The sequence below is a fragment of the Cervus canadensis genome, chromosome 1 (assembly GCF_019320065.1).
Source record: "Cervus canadensis isolate Bull #8, Minnesota chromosome 1, ASM1932006v1, whole genome shotgun sequence".
NCBI lineage: Eukaryota > Metazoa > Chordata > Mammalia > Artiodactyla > Cervidae > Cervus > Cervus canadensis.
The window spans coordinates 127,342,131-127,362,432 of NC_057386.1; the positions used below are offsets into that span (position 1 = coordinate 127,342,131).

At 50.2% G+C, this 20,302-nt stretch overlaps 1 protein-coding gene across 5 annotated transcripts in view; it reads right to left on the reverse strand.

The window, feature by feature from the left end:
- Positions 1-18,775, reverse strand: part of DHX37 (DEAH-box helicase 37) — a 31,124-nt gene extending 12,349 nt beyond the window's left edge. For 4 of the 5 annotated variants that reach the window (XR_006264487.1, XR_006264489.1, XM_043442620.1 and 1 more), the window contains exons 1-12: positions 18,561-18,775; positions 15,357-15,526; positions 12,316-12,428; positions 10,497-10,839; positions 7,457-7,605; positions 6,533-6,625; positions 5,255-5,351; positions 4,267-4,380; positions 1,412-1,513; positions 1,104-1,218; positions 401-496; positions 113-195 (exon numbers count right to left, since the gene is read on the reverse strand). Coding sequence is in view for 3 of the 5 variants with exons in the window: in XM_043442620.1 (XP_043298555.1) it covers positions 113-195; positions 401-496; positions 1,104-1,218; positions 1,412-1,513; positions 4,267-4,380; positions 5,255-5,351; positions 6,533-6,625; positions 7,457-7,605; positions 10,497-10,839; positions 12,316-12,428; positions 15,357-15,526; positions 18,561-18,666 (1,581 nt within the window). In the remaining 2 variants the exon portion in view is untranslated. The remainder of the gene's footprint in view (positions 1-112; positions 196-400; positions 497-1,103; positions 1,219-1,411; positions 1,514-4,266; positions 4,381-5,254; positions 5,352-6,532; positions 6,626-7,456; positions 7,606-10,496; positions 10,840-12,315; positions 12,429-15,356; positions 15,527-18,560) is intronic. The other variant, XM_043442628.1, reaches the window with a different exon arrangement.
- Between the last annotated feature and the right edge of the window lie 1,527 nt (positions 18,776-20,302).

Genomic DNA, 20,302 nt, shown 5'->3' on the forward strand with positions numbered 1-20,302 from the left:
CCCTTATGTGGTTCTAATTAACTTTACATCTGTGCGGGTGCACAGGGCTGGTGCCCACCACGTGGACAAGGCCGCTTCAGAGCCTGGGCTGCCTTTTCTGGTCTCTACTTACCACAGCCTGGGCCTTCCTCGCCCGTGCCCGCGACTTCTTAAACCTCCTCGTTTCTTCTGCTGAATCTTTCTGATCGTCCTTTTCTGGGAAAAGATGAACCAATTAGGAAGAAAGACATCTCCGGGCTCATGACAGGTCAGCAGGATCCGCCATTCACTGTCCAGGGTCACTGATCACCATTCGCGGGGAAGGGAGGGCAAGCAAGGGACCAGCTCCTTTAGGGAGGCTCCGAAGGCCAGGCCGCCAGCCCCCCAGCCTCTTGGGTGACGGGCTTCCGCTTGGAGTTACCTTGGGGCCTGTGTCTGGTGAGGGGGAAAGCTCTTCTCAGCCTGCGGCACAGAGCGTGCACCTCTGCCTGCCCCGTGAGGAACACCAGGATGCCGCCTGTGGGGAGAACCAGACCCACCATGACCCGCTCGTTCACGTGGCAGATGCGGCCTTGGCCATGACCGTATGCCAGGCCCTGATCTGAGAGCTGGGGCGCGAGGAAGCACTGGTCAAATCAAGGCTGCAGAGGCCCAGGTGAGCAATGGGACAAGCTGGGACTAGGCGCTAAACTGTTACCATGGAAACAGGCATTGAATCCCTGGACATGAGCACTGGGAAAGCAGGTCTACTCCCAGGAAGTGGGAGCAACCCAAGTGTCCATCACCTGGTAAATGGATAAATGGAACTACCAGAGCATGTGCCATGGGGACATGGGGAGAACTGTGGCGGGGGGGCTGGTGAGGAGGGACACTCAAGTGAAACACCCCTGTCCACTTGCTCTGTGTCTGTGGGGACAAAAGGCACCCACAGCCCCACTGTCTGGTTAGCCCCTGAAGCCTCGCAATCCTTGGGGCAGAATGGGGCAGGGCAGGTGCGGTGAGCACCCCAGGACCACTGCAGACACTGAGACACAGAGAGGCCAAGTGCTACCCTGAGCCACCGCTGCCTGCACCCCCGGGTCTGGAAGGGGAGGACCCCCCGGCCCACCCGGCCAGGGTCTCACCTGCGGGCAGCATGCGATGGATCTTGCAGACCTTCCGGAAGCACTCCCCACTGTAGTCTTCCAGTGGCGTCCGCTTGTTAAAGTGCACTGTCACCGGGAACTGCCGGGACTCGACCTACCGGGAGGCATGGGGGCGGGGGTGGGGGATGACCTGAGCCCAGGGCTGAGCCCTCCCCCTTCTCTGAACTCTGACCATAAAGGTCTCTGGTTGCTACCACCCCAACCATCAGGCAACTCCAAGCTCTGCTGTGGCTGACAGAGGGGCCCTCCTCCCCCCGGCAGCCCTGAGACCCCGGCCTGGATGGTACCTTAATGACCGGGGGTGGCTGGGTGAAGAGCCGCTGGTTCTGGGTGAAGTCCTCCACTCGCAGCGTGGCCGACATGATGAGCAGCTTCAGCGGCAGGTGCCTCTGGGGAACAAGAGACCCGGGGACCCACGGCCACCCGGGGCCGGGAACACTGATGGCAGGGTTGGGGCAGACTTCTTCCCTCCTGGTCTCATCTCCAGCCCCACAACCTGCTCCTCAACCCCTCTTCTGGGTGCCAAAGATCCAAGAAAAAGTAGAAGTGGATGGTAGTGGCCTGTTAAAGGAGCCCTTAAGATTCCCCCTAAGGGACTTCCCTGGCGGTCCAGTGGTTAGGACTCAGCACTTCTACTGCTGGGGACCAGGGTTCAATCCCTGGTTGGGGAACTAAGATCCTGCAAGCAGTGTGTCACGGTAAAAAATAAACAAAGTCTTAAAAAAAAAAAAGATTCCCGAGTCAAGCTCTGATGACGCTAGGCGAGACAGGAGGGCTGAGCTTGGGGTCCACCCCACACACGGGAACAGTGGGTATGGCTGCTGTCAGCCCCCGCCCGACATCATGACTGTCTGTCCCCAGAATGGACAAGGAGGTGCAGCCTGACTCAGGGATGGGTGCAGTGGGTGTGCCTGGTTTTCAGTCTCCTCAGCAGCACCTGCTATGCCCCCCGTGGTGGGCTCTGCTCTCGAGCCCGTGGAAGCTGTCTTCTGAAGCTTGTAAACTGCAAACCCCAGAAGTTCAGTGTCTTTGGAGAACAAAAGCCACGGTGAGAGGCACAGTGCAGACCAAAGGTTCCACCTCCTCCCCAACACAACCTTCCCCATCTGGCCCCACCCCCTGCACCTCCATGACCCCATGCATCTCCTGTTCTTCCCACCTCACCCGCTCTGCTCCGCCACCCTCAGCGGCCTGACCATCTCAACACACAAATCAAGACCACAGTGAGATGCTGCTAGAATGGTTGAGGACTAAAAACACAGAAAATGTCAAGTGTGGGTGAGGATGTGGAAGGCAGCCTGTATACTGTGGGTGGGAAGACAGGAGGCATGACCAATGCGGAAGCCAGTCTAGAGCGGCTCAGATGATTACACGAGGAGCCCCTGTGGGACCCTGCAACCCTGCCCCTGGCATAGGCCCAAGAGAAAGGAAGCACGGTCACCTGGACATGGACATTCACGAGAGATGGAAAGTGGGAAGAGCCCAAGTCTCCAACGGTAGATGAACGGGTATATGAAATGTGGTCCAGCCACACAATGGATGATGATTCAGCCATAAAAAGGAATGAAGCACTGACACGTGACAATGGGGATGAACTCTGGAAATGTGCTAAGTGAAAGAAACCAATCACAAAAGGCCACATGCTGGGACCTCCCTGGTGGTCCAGTGGCCAAGACTCTGTGCTCCCAATACAGGGGGTCTGGGTTTGGTCCCTGGTCAGCGAACTGGATCCTGCCTGCTGCAACAAAGATCAAAGATCTTGCATGCCACAACTATGACCTGGTGCAGCCAAATAAACAAACAAACAAACAAAAAAAACAAAACCCACACATATTGTGTGATTTCATTTATGTGAAATATATGGAATAGATAAATCCATAGAGACAGGAAATAGACTGGATACCTTGAGATGGGAGAGTGAGGGAGGACTATGGAGATAGCTAAAAGGTTTCTTTTCAGGGTGATGAAAATATTTTAAAGTTGACTGTAGTAATGGCATATAACTCTGAATATGCTAAAACCCACTGAACTGCACACTTTAAATGCATCAATTACATAAAGTTAACCAAAAAACCCCAAAATAAAACCTGACACAAGCCCTACATCTGCCCCAGGGCCTTTGCACCTGCTTTTCTTGACATTCAGAATCTCCTCCTCTTAGCAGCTGCTTCTCACTCCTTCCCTTCCTCCAACCCCCCACTCAAAGGCCACCCTCTCTGAGTCTCATCATACTACCAACCCTCTACCTCCTGCCTGATTTTGCTCCCTCTTTCTGGTTTTGTCCACCAGGAATTCACAGGCTTCTGAGTTGCTTACTGCCAGCTGCCTTCACTAAAATGGAAACCCCATGAGGGCAGGAAACTCTGTCTTGTTCACTGAGATCTGATCGATGCCTGGCACACAGCCCACACAGAACTGATGTCTGATGACAAAGATTCTGCACTTCTAAGAACTGGGTGTGGTGAAACATCAACCTCTCAGTGGGACTGGCGGGAACTGTTCCACGGCACCCCATCCTAGCACAGCATCCCTTTGATGACCATCCCTGCCCGATCGAGGGAGGGGGGAGATGGAGGAAAATGTTGACCCCAGGCCGGGCACAGGGTGTCTCACAGGACATGGAGCATAAAGGCTTGGTGGGTGGCCCCATCAGTTCTGTGGATTTCAAAGACCTGGCTGGTGTCTTAAAGCCAGATGCAGTGGGGTCTGGCTAAGTGCATGCGTGCTCAATCATGTCCAGCTCTTTGTAGCCCCATGGACTATAGCCCGCCAGGCTCCTCTGCCCATTGAATACTGGAGTGGGTTGCCATTTCCTTCTCCAAAGGATCGTTCCGATCCAGGGATCAAACCTCAATCTCCTGCATTGGCAAGTGGGTTCTTTACCACTCAGCCACCTGGGAAGCCCACAGTGCAGCCTGGCCCGCCATGAACTCCTTGCTTGAGCCTCTTGCTCTGACAGAGGGAAAGGTAACAGATGATGAGGAGGCTGAACCTAGGATTGGAATCTGTTTACACCAAGACCCAGAGCCCTGGCTCCTGGCCTGGAGGATGCTGTTCTAGGAGACCCTCTCACAGCAGCAGCCCAGGTGTGGATGGGCGTGGGCTGAGTGGGCCTTGGGGTTCCCTGGCACCTCCTGCCTACCTTCTCTCGGAGACACACGATGCGGGACAGGAGGCCGATGAGGATGTCCGTGTACACGCTCCTCTCGTGGGCCTCGTCGATGATCACCACCTTGTACTTCAGCAGCAGGAAGTCCTAGGGAGGAGGTCCAGGGATGAGGATGGCCGCCTGGGCCGGAGCACCCCAAGACGAGTGTGCACCCCAAAGCACCCATTCAATGAACTGCTTTGGTAGCTGGCACGGATCCAAGAGCACTTGGCCTGCAGGGAGTCATGGCCTACGACCCCAGGCCTATTTCTTCATCTGTAAAATGGGACAAGAGGACCCATCTCAAGAGGTTATGGAGAAGTTTTGATGACAATTACTGTTTGTAAAGCAGACAGCACAGAGCCTGGGGCCTGGCAGAGAAACTGCTAGAGAAAAGGCAGCTGTGATCTATTACAGCCGAGCTATCAATGCGGATGGTGGGGAGGCAGGCAGGAAAAGAGACCAGGGGATGTTGGGTGGGGACCAGGGGAAACAAGGCAGCACGGGCCATACAGACAGGGGCCATGAGACCCCAAACCACACAGCCGCCTTCACAGTGATCTTGACTGGCCTCGAGGCAGAGGCAGGAAGTCACCTCTGTCCTCCCCAGGGACCCCTGCCCAGGGGGACATCATACAGCCAGTGGGTAGCAGTGTGCTTCTGGCTAATGCATAAAGTCTGTGAACCAAACTGCAATAAACATATAAGCTCACATGTAATGAACACCTATTAGGTGTTCTGCTAAAGTGCTTTCATGCTGCATATGATTTAAAGCAATTAGGAGGAAGGTATCAGCTGGCAGATCAAGAAACCAAGGCCCAGAGAGATTAAGCAACTTATTCAAGGTCACACAGCAACATGACGGTAAATGCAGTGCTTTGCCAAACTTTGCCACACTGGCTGTTCACACCCTGGGTGACATCCTAGCTTCCCACCCTTACGCTCACCAGCCTTGCTCTGTGACATGAGAAAAGCAACCAACCTTCTGGATTTCCTTGAGCAAGACACCATCAGTCATGAACTTGATTCTGGTCTCTTCGGTCACGTTTCCTTCATATCGGATCTGGTAGGAGACTACCCTGCAGGCACAAGCTACGGATCAGTCCCCTAGAGCTGCGGCTACTTGGGGTTGTAGCCACTCCAAAGAGACCAGCAGAGTAGGCCTGGACCTGCTAGGCAGGTGGCTAAAGGCAGTGCCCACCAGCTCCCCTACCAAGGCCCAGACACTGGGCCACTCTGCCTCCCTCTCTAGAACCCTGGCCTCCAGGGTGAGGGGAGGGGAGCTCACAGACAAGTGCAGGGCATGTTAATCAAACATGCACACAGACCTTGGCTGGAGTCCAGTGTAAACAATCAACTCTAAAAACTTCTTAGGAGGCAATCCAGGAAATGGGAACATGGAAGGAACACACTCAGGAGTTAGGACACACTTTTTAGTGATGGTGACGGTACTGCAATTATGTTTAGAGTTGTCTGTAAAAAAAAAACAAGTTACAGGGAATTCCCTGGTGGTCCTAGGGCTTCCCTGTGTGGCTCAGATGGTAAAGAGTCCACCTGCAATGCAGGAGACCCGGGTTCAGTCCCTGGGTTGGGAAGATCCCCTGGAGGAGTGCATGGCAACCCACTCCAGTATTCTTGCCTGGAGAATCCCCATAGACAGAGGAGACTGGAGGGCTACAGTCTATGGGGTTGCAAAAAGTCAGACACGACTGAGCAACTAGGTACCCTGGTGGTCCAGTGTTTAGGACTCCTAGTTTCCACTGCAGGGGCCCAGGTTCAGTCCTCAGCTGGGAAACTAAGATCCCCAAGCTACGAGGGGCAGCCAAAAACAAACAAAAATCCCCAAAACAGAGTCTTGATCTTTCAGACCTACACAATGAAATATTGAGGCTGAGATGATGAGACATCTGAAACTTGCTCCCCAAGAACTGAGGGAGAGCATGGGGCACATGAAACAGAACTGGTCATGAGGTGATGATTCCTGAAACCGGGTCTCGGGTACGTGGGGGCTCGTTATACTGGTCTTTCCACTTTTGCATGTGGTTGGAAATTTAACACTAACAAGTTAAATAGAGAGGATGAAAGAAAGTGGGGGCAGCTTTGTGTATACTATAAATTTCAAGATATGCAATGAAATGGCATAGGAAAGATATAGCAATCTGTGAACAGCCTCGAGGGTGAACGAGGGCGTGTGTCACGGCTCAGCTCGGTGGGTCTGGACGGCCACCCTCAACCCTCCCCCATGAAGCAGAGCACTCACCGTGGCGACAGATTCATCTCCTTGGCTACTCGCTGGGACATGGCCACGGCGGCCACTCGGCGGGGCTCCGTGACGCCGATGATGCTATTGTCGCTGTGAGAGGGAGAACACAGGGCTGACTTTCAGGCAGGAAGGAGCTGACCCAGCAGGCCTGAGGCTGCTGTCCCTACAAATGCCCCTGGCTGGTGTCTGGGACCCTGGGTTTCAGGGGGGCTCCCACCTCTCCCTGATGGACAAGAGGGGTTCCCTGGGCCTGGACTGTCTGTACAAACTACACGATTCATGCTGACAACTGCTTTCCTTCAGGGAGTCTAGAATTTGGCAGGTACCAGGCAGAGAGTGCCCATGTGATCAACTCCCAACGAAGAACCCTGGGCACCGAGTCTCTACGGGCATCCTGGTAGAGGACACTCATACGTGTTGTCACAAGTCATCACTGGGGGATGAAGCATGTCCTGTGTGACCTCCCAGGAGAGGGCTCTGGAAGCCTGCGCCTGGTTCCCCCAGACTTCACTCCATGTGCCTTCCCCCTTTGCTGATGGGAACTTTGTGTCCTTCACTGTAGGACCTGGGGGTCTTCCAAGAAAACGGCTGAACTTGGGGGCAGTCTTGGGGACCTCAACATACACGGGTCAAAAGGGCTAACAGGAGATGACACACCGCCGCTCCCACTAGGAACTGACCTAGGTGTTTTACACAAACCCAGTCATTTCATCTACATAACAACCCTGTGAAGTAGGTGGCAATGCTGAGCCCCCATCTCACAGCTGAGGCCCAGAGAGGTTAAGGAAATTGCCCCAAGTCACACACCATGTCAACCACAGAACTGGAATTAGATCTCCAGGAGCCCGTGCTCCTAACAACTTCGGGGAAGTCTCACTGTCACCTGAGAGACCTGCGGCGGACCCTGTGGCCAGCCCCCACCTGCTGTAGCCTGCTTCGTAGAGAAACTGCGGCACCTGGGTGGTCTTCCCGCTGCCGGTCTCACCACATACGATGACGATAGGGTGCTCAGCCACTGCCTCCATGATCACTTGTTCTTCAGAGAGAATCGGGAGCTTCAGCCGCTCTTCCTGGTGAGAAAGAGGAAGTCAGAACCCAGGGAATGGGGGGTAGAGGGGGGTTGCAGCCGCTGCAGAAGGGCCGACGGGATGAGGGGTCTTTGCTCAAAGCAAGACTATACAGGTGATGTGGTTCCTACAAAGGCAGCGGCTGGCACCCAGTCAAGGGGCAACAGGTGGGCCCCCCTGGAGGATGGAAGCCTTGACGGCTGGGGAGGGGGCCAGAGACACAGGTTGGGTCCTTTGGAATGTCACATCTAGCATCCAAAGGGTCAGCTTGGTGCAGAGAAGCCCCTGGGCGGCACAAGAATCCTCCGCTGCTGCTGGGGGGAGTTCACACTTATGGAAGAGTCAATTAAGCAAACAACCAGGTGCTAATTTTACCAAAGTTCAGGATGTGAGACACAGCATCACATCCTAGGTGTGATCCTGCTAGGTACTCACATGAGTGTATGTACATGCACACACACATACATGCACACACAAGTATTACATAGTGAGGGAGGAGTTTTGTGAACCCCTGCTTGCTCTGATTATGTGTGAAGCATGTCTAATTTTAAAAATTCTGTTCTCTACTTATATTCTATTGGAAGAAAGAAGCGCTGGCTATCTCATGATCCCATGACGGCTGTGACCTCCAGTTTGCAAACCCTGTCCCCCAAAGTTTTGCACCTGTGATGACAAGAAAAGGACAAGAAAATGTCCCATCAGCAGAGAAGATGGGAGCAAAAAGCTAGAACATCTCAAATGTCCAGCCAGAGATGACTACTTAAACCATGCTCTATTCAAGCAGAGGAATACTCTACAGCAGTTTCAAAACCAAAACCAAACCAAATGGACCTCAGTGACATACATTTTCACAGATAAGTAAATCCAAGGAACATAACGCTGATTAACAAAAAAGCAAAGTGCAGGAAAACATATGTGACACAAGGCCACTTATAAAAACAGACAAACCTAGGCTCAGGAATATGCTTATGGAAAAACCACAGAGACAGGCCAAGGGAGGAACCTGGGGGACACGAGGGATGCTGGATGGTGGTGAGCCTGCGTCGCTGAATCAGTGTGTGGAGCAGAATCCCACACGCCTCACTTGCCAGTGGATAGCATCAGGCTCTGACATCACCTACAAGGAAACCTTTGTGGCGTGAAGCTAGTGGCACTTCAAGGTCTGTTAGAGCAGTGAGCTCACCCTAATTCTTTATATGTGTCGAGGGAATTTGTAATTTCCCTGTTCTGTCTCATCACAACAAAAATTTGAAGCCCTAGGACGGACCAGTGTTATAGCTCAGTTTTATTCAGAAAGTAAAGAAAAATACATCCTCACGGTGTGAGGGCAGGCTGACCTAAAAGATGAGAAAAGAGAGGCCCCTGGCCCAATTTTGGCTCTTCTTTTTATATGTTTTTTCTCCTCCCCCTGGGCCTGCCCTATGTAAACTGGGCTAGCCATGAGTGCTGTTTGTTTCACCTGAGGTCTTCACTCCGGTTCTCGAACCTTCCTTTGTTCTATTTTCATGGGCTTTCCCCTTCCTTGTCTTTTTGCCACCGCCATTCTGGACTCCTTTTTCCTATTCTAACTACCTAACATGTATAAGCACACAAATGTACCTGTGACCAGAATTGCAATCTCATTAAACGTGTATATTAAGTCGCTTCAGTTGTGTCTGACTCTTTGCGACCCTGTGGACTGTAGCCCACCAGGCTCCTCTGTCCAGGGATTCTCCAGGCAAGAGTACTGGAGTGGGTTGCTGTGCCCTCCTCCAGGGGATCTCTCCGATCCAGGGATCGAACCTGCATCTTTTACGTCTCCTGCATTGGCAGGTGGGTTCTTTACCACTAGCACCACCTGGGAAGCCCACTCAGTAAACTACTACTTTTCATAAGGAACAGTGACTAATATTTTCTATTCTTTTCCATTAAAAAAAAAAAAAAAAGCTGGCGGCATCCCACATGTTTCCACAATCCAATCTGTGGTTTGAAATTGCTGCTCTGAGACCCATGAGCCCTCTGCCTCAGGGCCTTTGCTCACGCAGTTCTCAGTATGGGACAGGTCCCCTGTTTTCAGCTGGTCACTGAGCTCTTAGCCCAGAAGACACTTGCCCTGATGAGCCTATGTCCTCCCGCACTGCCCCTCATGGTACCCGATCTTCCCTTCCGTGGCTCTTGTCCCTCCCCCTTGTGTGACACTGTGTTGTCCATCTTGGTCTTGTCCGCTGGACTGAAAGCTCCAGAGGCTGCAGACCGCCCTACTTCCTGGGCTGGCAGGTAGATGGAGTAACCACCATTTACAACGGGTCAAACCCTGAGGCATCACCAACCTCAAAGCAGTCTCATTAAATGACTTATTCTTAATTGGAACAACGCACTAATATTTTCTATTCTATATTTCCATGGGCCTCGAGCTTCATGTCCCTTAATCTTGTTGTCGTGACAACCCAGTAAGACACTCACTTTACCAGACAAGGAAACCAAGTGCAGAGAAGTGGAACCCCTGTGAGTAGACAGTTACCCCCATTCCACAGATCAAAAAAGTGGGGCCCAGGAATGAGCTGGGAGGTGGAGGGACCAGCACTCCGTTCCAGGTCAACTGACTCCATAGCCTAAGCTCTTGTCCCGAGGAGTGGACACGGGCCAGGACCCATGGTCAGAGGCTGCAGGTGACAGCGACCAGAAGATGAGAAAGGCAGCTGACACCCATCTCAAGAGCCCCACCACGTGCCAGGTACTCATTCATCAGCCTGACAAGGCGGGTACAGCTATCCCCCTTTCCCAGATGTTGAAACCTAGACACAGAAGGAGACGCAACCTGCTCACATCCTGGGATGCCCTCTTGCTGCACCCTCAGCCCCTCACCGTACTGACCTGATCCCCTAAGCTCTCCATCAAACACCGGAGCGACCAACCTGCATTTCAGGGAAGCGGTTCACAGGGATGAAGACGGCAGGCTTCGATGCGGGCCTGGCCAGAGCAGAGATTGCTGTGGGAGTAGCTGCCGGAGGGGCAGGAGTCTTGGCTGGGCCGCTGGGCACTGGGCTCTGGCCTGTGGCCCCAGATGGAGCTGGTGGCAGGTGCACTGGGGCCGACCCTGCACTGGCCTCTGATCGATTGTCTGTTGGGGCCTCCTCGGGCTCAGAGTCCACTGAGGATTCAGACTCTTCTTCTGCCTCCTGGCGGCGGCGCTTCCGGTGGGCCCCACTGAGGCTGCTGATCTTCTCCGGACCCTGGGCTGCCATATCATCTGGTTTCCTGCCAGGAAGGCCAGAAATTAGACTCTAGGGTGGGCCAGCTGACCTGAGGCAGCTCTGGGTTGCTGAAGGCTCATCAGAGGCAGGACTCAGAGGCCACACCCCTTCCTGCTTCAGGGCCTTTGCACCTGCTGTCCATGGTCCCTGCAGGTAACTTCTCCCTCACTTGACTCAAAGGTCGCCTCTCAGGAAGACTTCCCCTGACTCTGCAGCCTTCATCACCTCTCCCACCCCCTCCATCCTCGTCACCCTGCTCTTTTCTACTGAGCAATTACAGCACTAGATGTGTATGTATTTGTCTAACTACTGCCCATCTCCCCATCACCAGGACGTAAGCTCCTTATGGGAAGAAACTTTATTTTTGTGCACTGCTCTATTCCTAGGGCCCAAAGGAGAGCCTGAGATGCACTTTGCATTCAATAAGCAGTCGTTAAATGTGCCCCAAGTCTTATGGGACGGTACTGGAAATGAACACAGGCCAAGTGTGAGACAGCAGCGAGCAGGGGCCTGAGCTGAGGGAATACATGGGCCCCACCTCAGGCCAGCTGCCCTGCGGGAATGCCAGCTGGTGTGGCCACATCATCCAACAGGTCAATACTGGGGCATGAGGTGGAACCTGGGATTTTCATATGAAATCTCCTAATTCTTAAATATTGATTGTGGAAGTGTCTGTCTTCCCCAAATTCACAGCCACCCAGATATCAAAATATGATCTTATATGGAAACAGGGTTTTTGTAGACATCATTAAGATGACGTCAAACTGGATTGTGGTGGGCCCTAAATCCCGTGCCTGGTGTCCTAAGAAAATAGAAGCCCAGACCCAGACAGGAGAAGGCCATGGAAGACTCAGAGAGACACATGGAGGACACTACAATGACACAGAGACTGGGGTGACGTGGGCTGCAGAGCACCTAGGATTGCTGGCACCACCAGAAGCTAGAGAACAGAATGGAACAGGTTCTCCTGTCTCTGGCAGGAACCAACCCACTGACACCTTGACTTTGGACTTCTGGCCATCAGAGCCACGAGAATAAATTCCTCTTGTGTTAAGGTGCCTAGTTTGTGGCGCCTTGTTACCGAAGTTCTAGAAGACTCATACATGGACAAAAGATCCAAATGCCTACTGATGCTACATGAACCAGACAAAACCTGCTAATGGGCTAAATAGAATTCTTGACCGCCTGATGGTAATTTCTAACCTACTCATCCCGGCACCAGCTGGAGGGACCTGAAATGCAAGACTCGGTGCTTCAGGGAAACACCAGCATCCCTGGAGTAAGGAACTCTGCTGTCTTACGCAGTGTAGGATATTCAGCAGCATGTGAGGTCTCTACCCATTGGATGTATTTTAGCACATGGGTCATTGCAAATGTATTTTCTCATAACCCCAGAAGACCCCATAACTTCCAAGACATTTCCCTGCCCTGGGAATCCTGGCGGGAGGAACGGGCTTCAGAGAGGAACCTGGTGACTTACTCTTTGGTGTGGTACATGCGTTCCCCGGTGCCCAGCTTGGACGTGGTGTAGAAGAGTCTCATTTCAGCTTCTGAAACCTGGACTTCACTCAATTTCTGTAGCATCTCAGCTCGCTGGGGAAGGAAACGAGTGTGTTATGCATTTGGCATCATAAGCCTCTCTTTAGAAGGGAAGTTGAGACTCTAAATAAATTTACAGCATCCCTAACACCCACAGTCTTTTTTAAACCAAAGGCTGAACTTCAATTGCCTGGTTTCACAGTGTTCTTAACGTCGACAGACATGTGAGCTTGGGGTGGCTTCTCGTCCCCTTACAGACTCTGTGGTTGGAGAAACAAGGTTCTTTGCCCCATGGTGTGTCGTAAGAGATTATCGACTAGCCAGATGCCCATCAAAGGGAGATGGAATAAATAAAGTAGGGCCCATCTGTATAATGCAAGACTCCCTGGCAGTTAGTACAAGGGAGGAACAGTTCTTTGTGTGATGGGAAGTAGTCCCCACGCTATTTGGAATAAAGCAGTGAGGGGGGTGGGCCCAGTTGGTTCCCTTCCTCTGGGTGAGCAAGTCACGAGTATTTGTTTCACTATTCTTGAAATTATACAGATACTTTATATGTGCTCATATATGTATATATATGTACACACACATGTATATGTGCGTGCGCAAATTTCATAATCGAGAAAAGAAAAAACAACGTACAAAACAGCAAGCAAAGATGCTCGCAGGATTAAAAAACAGCACACACTCACAGGACAGTGAGTCCTCCCCTGGATGAAGAGCTCCAGGGACTAATGTCAGAGCTGCTAATGGCAGGCCTGTGTGTGTCCCCTGGTGGTCACAGCACCCTGTGTGGTCACCCTGTCAAAACGACTAAAGAGGGATGGGAGAGAGGTTCAAGAGGGAGGGGATATATGTAGACTTATAGCTGATTCATGTTGTTATACAGCAGAAACTAACATGGCATTGTAAAGCAATTATACTCCAATTTAAAAAGACTATTAGGAGGTAGTGTCCTGAAGCCTTTAGGTCAGGTTTCTCAGTCTCCACACTACTAGCATTTAGAATCAGGTAATTTTTTGATGTTCTGGGCGCTGCAGGCTATTTAAAAGCATCCCAGGCCTCTACCCCGCAAAATGCTACTAGCATCCTCCAAATCGTCACAACCCCAAAAGTCTCCAGACTTGGCCAAATGGTCTCAGTGGAGGCAAAACTGTCTCTGTTGAGCCACTGCCCCAGATCCAACTACCAATTTATAGGAAACTGGACAGTGGAAGAACACTTTTTAAATGACAGAGATAAAAAAAATTTAATCCAGACCATTGGAAAGTCTTTGAGGCAAACAAACCAATCTCTGCAACAAATGATAAGGGGGAAAGACAAGAGATGGGGTGGGGAGCAGCAATGAAATGGTGCAAGGTTTGACTATTTACTGGATATTTGATGGTATTTTGAAAAAAATCTGGATGTGCTAAAGGCACTGCAGTTATTGGAAATGGTCTTTATTTTAGAGATGCAAACTGAAATATTCACGGATACAATGCTACATAATGGGTTGAATGGTGGCCCTCCAAAAAGATACATCCATGTCCCAGTGCATGCTAAGTTGCTTCATTTGTGTCCTACCCTTTGCGATCCTATGGACTGAAGTCTGCTAGGCTCTTCTGTCCATGGAGATTCTCCAGGCAAGAATACTGGAGTGGGTTGCCATGCCCTGCTCCAGGGGATCTTCTGGTCTCCAAGATCACACCCAAGTCTCTTAAGTTTCCTGCACTTGGCAGGCGGGTTCTTTACCACTAGCGCCACCTGGGAAGCCTATGTCCCGGGGCAGGATCTTATTCAAGTTAAGGGTAATTAAGGATCTCAAGATGAGATACTGGATTAACCAGGTGAGTCCTAAATTCAAAGACAAGTGTCCTTATCAGAGATACACAGAGGAGAGACACAGGGAAGCAGCCCACGTGAAGATGTGGGCAGAGAATGGAGTGATGTGGCCACAAGCCAAGGAAACCTGGAGCCACCAGGATTTGGAAGAGGCCAGGCACTGCCCTCCCCTGGAACCTTCGGAAGGAGCGCAGCCCTGCCCACCCTTTGATTTCAGACATCTGGCTTCCAGATCATCAAGAGAACACATTTCCACAGTTTAAGACACCCAGTTGGTGGTCATTTGTCAGGACAGACACAGAAGCAGTACAGATTGAGGCTGCCTGGGCTCTGATCTACAGGGAAGGAAAGTGGCTGGCTGTGGAGATGATCGAGGTTGACAAAGGGCCTGACAACTGTTGGAGCTGATGACAGGTACACGGGACCTTGCAACACTAATGTCTCTACTTTTATTTATGTTAGAATTTCTCAATACAAAATTTTCTCCTTAAGAAAACATTAAGCAAAAAAGGCCAAAACTCTCTAGGATAAAGTTTAAAAAACAAACAAAATGAATGTGGGGTGGAGAATAAAGAGTGAGCACGTTGATCGACTTGACTCCTAGTTCAACAAACCTGGTCTCTATAAACCTGAACCGATTCCAGACTGACAGACACACCAGAAGCATGTCTTCCTTCAAAGGCTGGAAGGTTCTGATTTTGCATGTCCCACATGGGGCACTAGTTACATGTGGCTATTTGCATTTAAATTAATTAAAACCAAATCACATTAAAAATTCAATTCCTCTGGAACTTCCCTGGTGGTCCAGTGGCTGGACATGCTCCCAATGCAGGGGGCCTGGGTTTGATCCCTGGTCAGGGAACTAGATCCCACATGCTGCAACTAAAGATCACGCATTCTGCAACTAAGACCAGGTACAGTCAAATAAATATATTAAAAAAAAAATCAATTTCTCAATCTGACTGGCCACATCTCATGTGCTCAACAGTCACACATGGCTGGTGACCAGTGTACTATATGCTGCAGACAAAGAATTTGTCCTTCATTCCAGAAAGTTCCATCTGATGGTCCTATTGCAGAGATCATGTCAGGGGACACAGACCCCTTCTCTCCCCATCCCTCGCCAGTCTGGAGGGCTGAGTGCAGACAGAGCATGCATACCTGGCTCTTCTTCTCCTTCTGGTCTAAGATTCTCTGCAGCATCTTCCGTTCTTTCTTGGTCAGAGGCTTCTTCTCCTTCTTGGACAGGGGAGGGGCTTTGGTCTTTTTCTTCTTCTTCCCGGGAAGGACAAGAGCATTGCTTGCATCGACTCCTTTCAACGTGTCCTTATCTGAAAAGATACACTCGCCTGACCCACAGCCCTGGAGGCTGGACAGCGAGGATGCCTAGGGTCTCAAGATGCATCTTAATGCTGTTTTCCTCTGGGGTGGCCCTCCTGCCCTCTGTGCAAGCCATCCAAGCACCTGCACAGGAATGGGGATGTAGGCCCGCCGCCCCTTTACTACACTCTCCATCCAGTACCTGCCACAGGTCAGCCTCAGCCATGAGTCGGGGTACCTCCATACTTGTGTTTTGAGGAGACAGAAGGAGGTACAGCAAGGAGGGAATAAACTACACCAGTGTCTTCCTCCCAGTAGGGTCCTGCTTTCATAGAGTCTGTGAGGTCAAAACCACTTTTACAATAACTCTAGAAGATACTCTCTTCCGGGTGTACAGTGGACTAAGTTCTGAGCTTGTGTTATATCTATTTTTAAATGTCAGCATTTTTGGGAATTCCCTGGTGGTCCCAGTGGTTAAGACACCACGCTTTCACTGCAAGCGGTGCAAATCCATTCCTGGTTGAGGAACTAAAATCCTACGTCACAACTAAGCTCGTGTGCTGCAGCTGCTGAGTCCACGTGCCACAATAAGAGAAGCCCGTGCACTACAGTAAAGATCCAGGGAAGCCAAAAGTCAATCAAAAACAAAAAAGAAACCCCAAGCCCCCAAATCCCTGTTTTAATTTCTAATATGATAAATTTCCATAGACAGAACTCACACTAACAAAAGCACTTTGGAGTCTTCGATGTTTAAGAACGTTAAAAATGTCCTTAGAGGAAAAAATTTGGGAACCAATATGCCATAGGAAGAAAAAAGGGGAGGGGGATATGCTAAAAATAAGAAAGAGGGTAACTTTTGGATCAGTGATCAGAGAAGGCTCTTTGCAGAAGGCAAGCTGCTTTATAATCTTATAAGGTCCCTCTGGCCCCTAAAAGTCTCAAGGATAAATGGAGATGTCTTGTTCGAGGGTGAGAAACTTTTCTCAAATCTTTGGGTCTAAAAGACCTCTGGCTCCTCTGCGCTCACTTCACTGTCAGTCTATCTCACTTCCTGAGCTGTCACTGCTGCTACAACGAACGATGCCCATCACAGGTCAGGTCAGTAAAGACACAGCCTGTCTTTACTTTTCAAAGCATTCTCAGTTACAAATATATTCTCCCAAAATACCACCCCTATGAACAGGTATGTAACTGCTGGACCCATGTGACAGCTGAGAAAACTGAGGCACAGAGATGTCAGGTGAGTTACTTCAACTCCCAGCCAATCCCTGCAACTTCTGAGGAGGGAATTCAGACTCCAGATTCTCCCCTTGACAATCTTTCCCATAACTTCACTGCCTTCAGGGTCCAAGAGGAGAGTGTGGAAGAGGAGGCTGGTTAGTGGGTGAAGAGAAGTAGGCTTCCCCATTGGGCCCGGTTCTCCCTCCCTCCACCTCCAGAATCTAGGCCCACTCTTCCCTAATGCCTGAATCCGACTGAGCTTCAGGGATCCTATACAAGCAGCCGGATGAATTTAACTTTGGAGTGTGTTCAGTTTCAAGGGCCAGCAAGACAACTGAACTCATTCAATAACTTCATCCTCAACTCTCCTGTGAAACTGGACGCATCAAGGTCACTGATGGGCTCCCCGGTGTTACATCCAGGGGTCCTCCTCTCCCTCTCTGACCCCACAGCAACATGACACAAATGTTGGGTGGGTCTTCTTCATGGTCCCTGGACAACCACACTCCCAAGGGTCTCCCCTCACCTCACTGGGCTAAACTCACTGCTCAGTGAGAGGTGGTCCAGTCTTCAGACTTAATAAATATCATCTATACACAGTGAGGACTCCAAACTGCTATCTCCCCTGGACTTGCCTCTTCTAAGCATCTGAGTCAACAGCTGCCTGACTATCCCTCTACTTGGATATCTAACAGGGCCTCCAAAACACTCATATCCAAATCCAAGCTCTTGGCCTCTTCCCAAGCTGGCCCCTCCCTGCCTTCTCCAGCTTCCAGCCACTGGACCCCACACCTGGGATTCATTCTTGACATCTCCTTTGTTCTTGTGCACAGTCAGCCAGCAAATCCTATTAGCTCCATCTTCCAAATATATCTTGAATTCAACTACCTCACACATCCTCGGCTGCTGCCTCCCCAGACCAAGCATCAACTCCTGCCCTACTGACTGTACTCAGCAGCCTCCTTTCCAATCACCCTGATTCTTGCCCTCTACTGCTTTTCCTCAACACAGCACCAGAGTGATGCTGTTAAAACCTAAGCCCATGCCTTGTTCCTCCTCTGCTCTAAACCCTGCAGGTCCACTGTTCTCACCATGACCCACCAGGTCCTACCCATCCTGCCCCCACTTAATATTTCATCTCCACTCAGCCATTCTGATGGCACTCAGGTCTTAAGGATTCAATGCTTTCTCAACGGGGCCTTCCCCGTCTACCTTACGAAACTCTGCAACCCACCAAACACCTCTTGTACTTTATCTGTTTAGTATGAATGTATGCAAGATATTCTATATATTCTGTGTTTTTCTTTACTTGTTTCTTCCCAAAAGCATATAAACTGCACGGAAGGGATTTTTCTCCCGCCTTAATCTCATCTTCTGTTACTCTCCTAGAATAGTGCCTAGCACATCATAGTCTTCCCTAACAAAACAGAGGAGTCTTAGCAAATGTCAAGCAGCCTGGAGCTAGACAGACAGACCTGGGCTGAAAAATACAAACTTAAAGGTCGCTGGTAGGGAGGTTATAATTGATGCCATCAAAATGAATGTAATTATCTTATTTTCTTGTCCAAATTCCCCACGTTGCTATACTACGACCATACTGGAAAGAAACTCCAGGTATTGTTCCAAACTCAGTTAAAACGAAAACTGTCACTATTCCCCGTTTCTTTGGATCATCTGAGGTGGGTGGCCTCTCTCCGGGAGCCTTCCGGAGTCGCAGAAGCAAGACATAGTCCCGGCGTCCTTCAGCCCCACTGGCCAGCCCTGGCCCCAAGGCCCTGGTTGGTCTCTCACCCGAAACCCAGCCCCTGTCCCGGGCCTTCTTACCCTCCAGTTCCAGCCGCACGGGGGGCGGCTCGGGAGGGCCTTTCGAGGTGCTGGGGGCCGCCTGCTGGCGCCCCTTGATGTTGTACCTCCGGCGCAGCTTCCCCATGGCGCCCGAACTCCTGTTCCTGCAGGTAGGATAGCAAGATCCGCGCACTTCTAAGCCCAACCCACGTGGGCCCCCACCAAGGTTCAGGACGGAAAACTTCCGGGCTACGCTATCGCGAGAGCTGGTACTAACAGACCTCTTGGGGGCGGGGTTAGAGGCGGGGTCACCTTAAAAATCAAGGCCTGTGGGGGCGGAGCGAGGCGGGGCCAAGTTAGGGAGGGGCGGGGCCTGAGGTGCCACAGAGTCTTCTGTTTAAGCCCAGGGCTGTTCGCAGGAATATGGTTTGAGCCTCTAAATCTGAATTATCTACTAATATTAATTTGGGAATGAGAGTGTTTTGTCGGCTTTAAAAATATAATCTACTCCTAACACAGTCTTCTTCCCTCTTTTTTTGGCTTATCTGTACTTTCTGATATTCTTACAAGCAACATTATTTGTGTAGTAAAAAAGGCATTAAATATTTTCATTACAAAGACAGAAAAAGTAAAAGAAGGCATCGATTAGACAACTTTGCATTTTCATGACCACATCACATTTTTTGCATTGCACTCGGAAATATTGTATTTTCTGAATTCTGTAATTATTTTGTGAATAGAACAGCTATATTGTGTCTTCACTAACTCAATATTCAAAAAACTAAGATCGTGGCATCCAATCCCATCACTTCATGGCAAATAGATGGGGAAACAATGGAAACAGTGACAGACTTTATTTTCTTGGGCTTCAAAATCACTGCAGATGATGACTGCAGTCATGAAATTAAAAGATGCTTGCTTCTTGGAAGAAAAGCAATGACCAGTCTAGGCAGCATATTAAAAAGTAGAGACATTACTTTGCTGACAGAAGTCCATATAGTCAAGGCTATGGTTTTTCCAATAGTCATGTATGGATGTGAGAGTTGGACCATAAAGAAAGCTGAGTGCCGGAAGGAGAAGACTCTTGAGAGTCCCTTGGACTGCAAGGAGATCAAATCAGTCAATTCTAAAGGAAATCAGTCCTGAATATTCATTGGAAGGACTGATGCTGAAGCTCAAGCTCCAATACTTTGACCACCTGATCCGAAGAACTGACTCATTGAAAAAGACCCTGATGCTGGGAAAGATTGAAGACAGGAGGAGAAGCGGACACCAGAGGATGAGATGGTTGGATGCAATCACTGACTCAATGGACATGAGTTTGAGGAAGCTTCGAGAGTTGGTGATGGACAGAGAGGCCTGGCGTGGTGCAGTCCATGGGGTCGTGAAGAGTTGGACATGACTGAGTGAACTGAATTGACTGTGTCTCCATTTTTTTCTATTAAAAGCATAAATGGTTAAGGGTAAGTAAATTATATCATCAAAAAAAAAGTGAAGGCGCTAGAAGTTATTTTAGAATTTTAGAGAGGATAAAGTTATATTCCAGAGTTAAAGTCATTGCTGCAGGAAAAGCATTTGAATAACCCAGAACAAGAGCTGGCTGCCAAGTAGGTAAGTAACGGTTGTCGAACGTGAGAATGAATGATAACTGTGATTAATCTGAACAAGCTCCCCTCTTCTTCAGAAAAGCAAAAACAAATCCCCACAAACACACAGGTGGAGCATGAGAGGATTTTGATAGCATACATATGAACATTCTTTTAATTAATTAAAAAAAGGAT